This window comes from Calidris pugnax, unplaced genomic scaffold (genome assembly GCF_001431845.1).
Source record: "Calidris pugnax isolate Ruff unplaced genomic scaffold, ASM143184v1 scaffold81, whole genome shotgun sequence".
NCBI lineage: Eukaryota > Metazoa > Chordata > Aves > Charadriiformes > Scolopacidae > Calidris > Calidris pugnax.
Window position 1 is genome coordinate 8,449,434 of NW_015090880.1, and position 7,135 is coordinate 8,456,568.

At 52.8% G+C, this 7,135-nt stretch overlaps 1 protein-coding gene across 1 annotated transcript in view; it reads left to right on the plus strand.

The window, feature by feature from the left end:
- Positions 1 to 6,949: 6,949 nt before the first annotated feature.
- PSMD6 (proteasome 26S subunit, non-ATPase 6) overlaps positions 6,950 to 7,135 on the plus strand; it is an 8,251-nt gene continuing 8,065 nt past the window's right edge. The window contains exon 1 of the mRNA XM_014946899.1: positions 6,950 to 7,135. This exon is cut by the window's right edge and continues 17 nt beyond it. Within this exon, the coding sequence (XP_014802385.1) occupies positions 7,040 to 7,135 (96 nt within the window). The 5' untranslated portion in view covers positions 6,950 to 7,039.

A 7,135-nucleotide genomic window follows, 5' to 3' on the forward strand; every position in this document is an offset into this window, starting at 1 on the left:
AAACCACAGGGACGCTGACGGGGCGTGGGGATCTCAGTGGACGGTAAGAACGGCCAGAGCTGTAACAGTCAGGAATGACACGAATTTTGGAAGAGACACAGACCTCCAGCTGTGGCTGCAAACCAATCTTTATTAGGGATTAGGAAAAGAGCTAAGGTGACAGCCAGGTTATCTGCTTACGAGGGAGCTGCACATACTTTCCACCTTCCACCCAGCGCTGGAGAGACCGGCTGCAATAACTGGACGTTGGACCTGATTCAATTTTTTTATTATTTTTTTTTTTTTTCCTTCTTCAATTTTTGTGAGCTAATCCCAGCTCGCCCGTGTGTGCAGTGCCTGAGCGTATGAAACATCAGCCTTACTTAGCAGGGAAAAAAACCCAACCCAACCGTCCTTTTCTTCCTAAACAAGGCACGCTAAGAATAAACAGCATACCGCAGCGCCAAGCACACTGCCCAAGAAATATAGCTGGGGATGAGATTCAAAAGAAAAATATGCAAGAGGCCTAAAAGGGTCTGTCATAAAAAAAATAAATACCTAATTAATAGGTCTCTGAGCAAACGCAAAGGCCAACAGGCAAACAACGTAAACGCTGCTGCAAAAGATCTACGTGCAGTTCTCTGCAAAGCAACAAAGCCATTCCTTATTGCGCAATCAATACAAAAGAGATTGCAACTCGGGAAAAAAAAAAAAAGAAAAAGCAACAGAAGACAAAAAAAAAGCCTTGCTCCTAAAGAAACAAAGGAGCAGCCCAACTTCAAACACAGATTCTCCTTTGCTTCATTCTAAAACACTAGAACTGCAAGGCAATGAGTTAAACAAGAGTGGGGGGGAAATCAGGATCAACATAACAAATCTCAGCACTTATCAAAAACGCAGCAGGCAACGGATCTTTCCAGCAAACTTCTAAATAATTCCCACCCAATATAAAGAATCTTATGGAATCCTATCCAATCTTAGGAATGCACCGTGCCAGAACAGACGAGGGAATAGTCTGTCCCATGACCCGGATGAGAAACCCAACCTCAAAATAGAGGTATCAGCAAAAAGCCTTGTTTTTCACACCCAATTCCAGAAAAAGACACCATTTAAAACCAAAAAGCACCGGAGGGGCCCTGATGGGGCTGCTCCACTGCACAGGGGCAGGACCAGGGATGAGGGTGGGGGGTCACCTATGGTGGTCACCCATCCCTGCTGCCACCAGCCCATGGGCACAGCTTGGCTCCCCACTGCCAGGGCAGAGGGCACTCCCCAGGAACCTGCCCCGGACCTTGGTGCCAGCAGAGGCCAGAAAAGATAAAAATGTTTAATACAGAGATAGAAAAACGTTAAAAAAAGCTGAACGACAAGTAAATGGCAATGTGACCAGAGGTCAGGAGTGACGCTCCCCCAATCCCAGTGAGATGCAACCAAAACCTGGGTGCTTTAAACCCCTTTTATTTGCTTTTTTTGAGCCACGGGACTGTTTTGGGGTAACACATTCCAGCTTTTTTTCTGCAACCAGGAAGGCTACAAACCTACAATTATTTTTTTTCATGGCAAAGATCCCGTGTGAGCCCCTCTCCCTGCCCCGTGTCCACGGCACCGAGCACACGAGAAGCTGTTTTTAGAGAAACCAGAGGAAAACACACCAGAGCCGCGGTGACAGGGAGAGCAGGGACAACGTGCTGTGCATCCCCTATAGACTGCGCCTGCACGGCCCCTATAGCCCATACCCTGCATGGGCAGCCCCTACAGCCCTCACTATGCGTGTCCAGCTCCTATAGCCTGCACGGCTGTTCTGCACCCCTTACAGCCCGTGCGTTTGCAGCCCCTATAGCAGGCACACCCCCAGCCCCTATGGCTGGCTCCATGCGCCCACAGCCCCTATAGCCTGCTTCTGTTCCGTCCCTATAGTTCGGCCTATGTGACAGTGAGAGGCCCAGCACCTATAGACACTGCACCCCTATAGCCTGCTCCTGCTCTGCCCCTATAGCTCGCACTACGTGACAGTGACAGCCCCAACACCCAGCACAGAGCCTACAGCACCTATAGACACCGCACCCCTATAGCCCGCTGCTGTTCTGCCCCTATAGCTCGCACTACATGACACAGCCCTGGCACCACGCACGGTGCCCGCAGCACCTATAGACACTGCACCCATATAGCCTGCTCCTGTTCTGCCCCTACAGCTCTCACTACCTGACAGTGACAGCCCCAACAACCAGCACGGAGCCTGCAGCGCCTATAGACACCACATCCCTGTAGCCTGTAGCTCTGCCCCTATAGCTCGCACTACGTGACAGCGACAGCCCCAGGGACCCACACGGAGCCCGCAGCATCTATAGACACCGCACCCCTATAGCCTGCGCCTGCTCTGCCCCTATAGCTCGCACTACGTAACAGCCTCGGCAGCCCACAGCGCCTATAGACACCGCACCCCTATAGCTCGCACTACGTGACACATCCCCAACAGCCCGCAGGGAGCCCCCAGCGCCTATAGACACTGCACCCTTATAGCCTGCACCTGCTCTGCCCCTATAGCTCGCAGTAGATGACATCCCCAGCAACCCGCACGGAGCCCGCAGCGCCTATAGGCACCGCACCCCTATAGGCACCGCACTCCTATAGCCTGCGCCTGCTCTGCCCCCTATAGGCCGCACTGCGCATGCGCGTCCTCACACTGCGCGCACCCCCCCTCCTGGCCGGCAAGCTCTGCGCATGCGCACTCTCTCCCCCCCCCGCGCAGGCCTCCGGGCCGGCAGGGGGCGCTGTGAGGCGGAAGCGCCCCGCCGTTTCCGCCCGTCGTCTGTATTTTGCTATTTTTAAGCTGGACTGCACAGCTAAAAGGGCTGACAAACCTGTCCCATTCCATCAGGCAGAGGAGACCTCCTTGGATGCCCTGGATGTCACCGGAGCCACTTCTGGGGTTGGTGCGAGCAGGAGGGTGGGCAGGATCAGTGCTTTGTGGGTGCAGAGCTGTGGGGAGGTGCTCTGGAGCTCCTGCCAGCTGATAAAAGGGGCTGGTGCCTACTTTCAGCCAGATAACCAGGGTATATTATGCCATTAAAGGAACCTGCAGCACATCCGTACTGACACTCTTCAATAAAAGAGCAGCATTAGAGCTCCTAGGAGCCACCACAGGAGTCCTGATGCATCTTGCAGGGAAGGAAGCAATCATTTGAGGTCTATTTTGAAAAAAAAAAAAAAAAAGAAAAAAAGAGAAAAAGTATTTATTCATTTGGATCCTTTTGAGTGCTGTAAAGCCACGTGAGAATTACAGTTACCAAAAGGCCTTATTTCTTCATATAAATATTTGAGATATAAATATTCTCTCTGAATTTCCTTTCATGTTTAGCAGGGAACGTCACGTGTGTGTAGCCAGCTCCTTTGCTCCCAGTTATTGCTTAAATATACATAAATATGAAAATGTGGGCAAATATTTACAGACAATAAATGCTGGGGGTTTTTAATTAACTAGTGTTTCTTGTGGTTACAAAACAAAACACAACATTTTAGCAACAACTAAACCCAGGAAAATTAAAATTCACCTCCCTTATTCTACTCCCACCTAGCAACTTTTTTGGGGGGCCATTAAAAAGTGGCAAATCCGGAAAAAGGAGACTGAAAAACTTTGTTTCTCCTACAGCACGTAACAAAACTGTGGCTTTCACTGCCACAACGAACTGGGGATGCAAAAAAACCACAGGGACGCTGACGGGGCGTGGGGATCTCAGTGGACGGTAAGAACGGCCAGAGCTGTAACAGTCAGGAATGACACGAATTTTGGAAGAGACACAGACCTCCAGCTGTGGCTGCAAACCAATCTTTATTAGGGATTAGGAAAAGAGCTAAGGTGACAGCCAGGTTATCTGCTTACGAGGGAGCTGCACATACTTTCCACCTTCCACCCAGCGCTGGAGAGACCGGCTGCAATAACTGGACGTTGGACCTGATTCAATTTTTTTATTATTTTTTTTTTTTTTCCTTCTTCAATTTTTGTGAGCTAATCCCAGCTCGCCCGTGTGTGCAGTGCCTGAGCGTATGAAACATCAGCCTTACTTAGCAGGGAAAAAAACCCAACCCAACCGTCCTTTTCTTCCTAAACAAGGCACGCTAAGAATAAACAGCATACCGCAGCGCCAAGCACACTGCCCAAGAAATATAGCTGGGGATGAGATTCAAAAGAAAAATATGCAAGAGGCCTAAAAGGGTCTGTCATAAAAAAAATAAATACCTAATTAATAGGTCTCTGAGCAAACGCAAAGGCCAACAGGCAAACAACGTAAACGCTGCTGCAAAAGATCTACGTGCAGTTCTCTGCAAAGCAACAAAGCCATTCCTTATTGCGCAATCAATACAAAAGAGATTGCAACTCGGGAAAAAAAAAAAAAGAAAAAGCAACAGAAGACAAAAAAAAAGCCTTGCTCCTAAAGAAACAAAGGAGCAGCCCAACTTCAAACACAGATTCTCCTTTGCTTCATTCTAAAACACTAGAACTGCAAGGCAATGAGTTAAACAAGAGTGGGGGGGAAATCAGGATCAACATAACAAATCTCAGCACTTATCAAAAACGCAGCAGGCAACGGATCTTTCCAGCAAACTTCTAAATAATTCCCACCCAATATAAAGAATCTTATGGAATCCTATCCAATCTTAGGAATGCACCGTGCCAGAACAGACGAGGGAATAGTCTGTCCCATGACCCGGATGAGAAACCCAACCTCAAAATAGAGGTATCAGCAAAAAGCCTTGTTTTTCACACCCAATTCCAGAAAAAGACACCATTTAAAACCAAAAAGCACCGGAGGGGCCCTGATGGGGCTGCTCCACTGCACAGGGGCAGGACCAGGGATGAGGGTGGGGGGTCATGAGGGAATAGTCTCTCCCATGACCTGGACGAGAAACCCAACCTCAAAATAGAGGTATCGGCAAAAAGCCTTGTGTTTCACACCCAATTCCAGCAAAAGACATAATTTAAAACCAAAAAGCACCCGGAGGGGCCCTGCTGGAGCCGCTCCACTGGCACAGACCCTTTGCAGGGCAGGACCAGGGATGAGGGTGGGGGGTCACCTATGGTGGTCACCCATCCCTGCTGCCACCAGCCCATGGGCACAGCTTGGCTCCCCACCACCAGGGCAGAGGGCACTCCCCAGGAACCTGCCCCGGACCTTGGTGCCAGCAGAGGCCAGAAAAGATAAAAATGTTTAATACAGAGATAGAAAAACGTTAAAAAAAGCTGAACGACAAGTAAATGGCAATGTGACCAGAGGTCAGGAGTGACGCTCCCCCAATCCCAGTGAGATGCAACCAAAACCTGGGTGCTTTAAACCCCTTTTATTTGCTTTTTTTGAGCCACGGGACTGTTTTGGGGTAACACATTCCAGCTTTTTTTCTGCAACCAGGAAGGCTACAAACCTACAATTATTTTTTTTCATGGCAAAGATCCCGTGTGAGCCCCTCTCCCTGCCCCGTGTCCACGGCACCGAGCACACGAGAAGCTGTTTTTAGAGAAACCAGAGGAAAACACACCAGAGCCGCGGTGACAGGGAGAGCAGGGACAACGTGCTGTGCATCCCCTATAGACTGCGCCTGCACGGCCCCTATAGCCCATACCCTGCATGGGCAGCCCCTACAGCCCTCACTATGCATGTCCAGCTCCTATAGCCTGCACGGCTGTTCTGCACCCCTTACAGCCCGTGCGTTTGCAGCCCCTATAGCAGGCACACCCCCAGCCCCTATGGCTGGCTCCATGCGCCCACAGCCCCTATAGCCTGCTTCTGTTCCGTCCCTATAGTTCGGCCTATGTGACAGTGAGAGGCCCAGCACCTATAGACACTGCACCCCTATAGCCTGCTCCTGCTCTGCCCCTATAGCTCGCACTACGTGACAGTGACAGCCCCAACACCCAGCACAGAGCCTACAGCACCTATAGACACCGCACCCCTATAGCCCGCTGCTGTTCTGCCCCTATAGCTCGCACTACATGACACAGCCCTGGCACCACGCACGGTGCCCGCAGCACCTATAGACACTGCACCCATATAGCCTGCTCCTGTTCTGCCCCTACAGCTCTCACTACCTGACAGTGACAGCCCCAACAACCAGCACGGAGCCTGCAGCGCCTATAGACACCACATCCCTGTAGCCTGTAGCTCTGCCCCTATAGCTCGCACTACGTGACAGCGACAGCCCCAGGGACCCACACGGAGCCCGCAGCATCTATAGACACCGCACCCCTATAGCCTGCGCCCGCTGCTGTTCTGCCCCTATAGCTCGCACTACATGACACAGCCCTGGCACCACGCACGGTGCCCGCAGCACCTATAGACACTGCACCCATATAGCCTGCTCCTGTTCTGCCCCTACAGCTCTCACTACCTGACAGTGACAGCCCCAACAACCAGCACGGAGCCTGCAGCGCCTATAGACACCACATCCCTGTAGCCTGTAGCTCTGCCCCTATAGCTCGCACTACGTGACAGCGACAGCCCCAGGGACCCACACGGAGCCCGCAGCATCTATAGACACCGCACCCCTATAGCCTGCGCCTGCTCTGCCCCTATAGCTCGCACTACGTAACAGCCTCGGCAGCCCACAGCGCCTATAGACACCGCACCCCTATAGCTCGCACTACGTGACACATCCCCAACAGCCCGCAGGGAGCCCCCAGCGCCTATAGACACTGCACCCTTATAGCCTGCACCTGCTCTGCCCCTATAGCTCGCAGTAGATGACATCCCCAGCAACCCGCACGGAGCCCGCAGCGCCTATAGGCACCGCACCCCTATAGGCACCGCACTCCTATAGCCTGCGCCTGCTCTGCCCCCTATAGGCCGCACTGCGCATGCGCGTCCTCACACTGCGCGCACCCCCCCTCCTGGCCGGCAAGCTCTGCGCATGCGCACTCTCTCCCCCCCCCGCGCAGGCCTCCGGGCCGGCAGGGGGCGCTGTGAGGCGGAAGCGCCCCGCCGTTTCCGCCCGTCGCGGCTGAGTCACTGGGCCGCGCCGCCGCCGCCGCCTCCCGGAGCCCGAGCTGCCCCGTCCCGTCGTTACCGCCATGCCGCTGGAGAACTTGGAGGAGGAGGGGCTCCCCAAGAACCCCGACCTCCGCATCGCCCAGCTCCGCTTCCTCCTCAGCCTCCGGCCCCGCGCG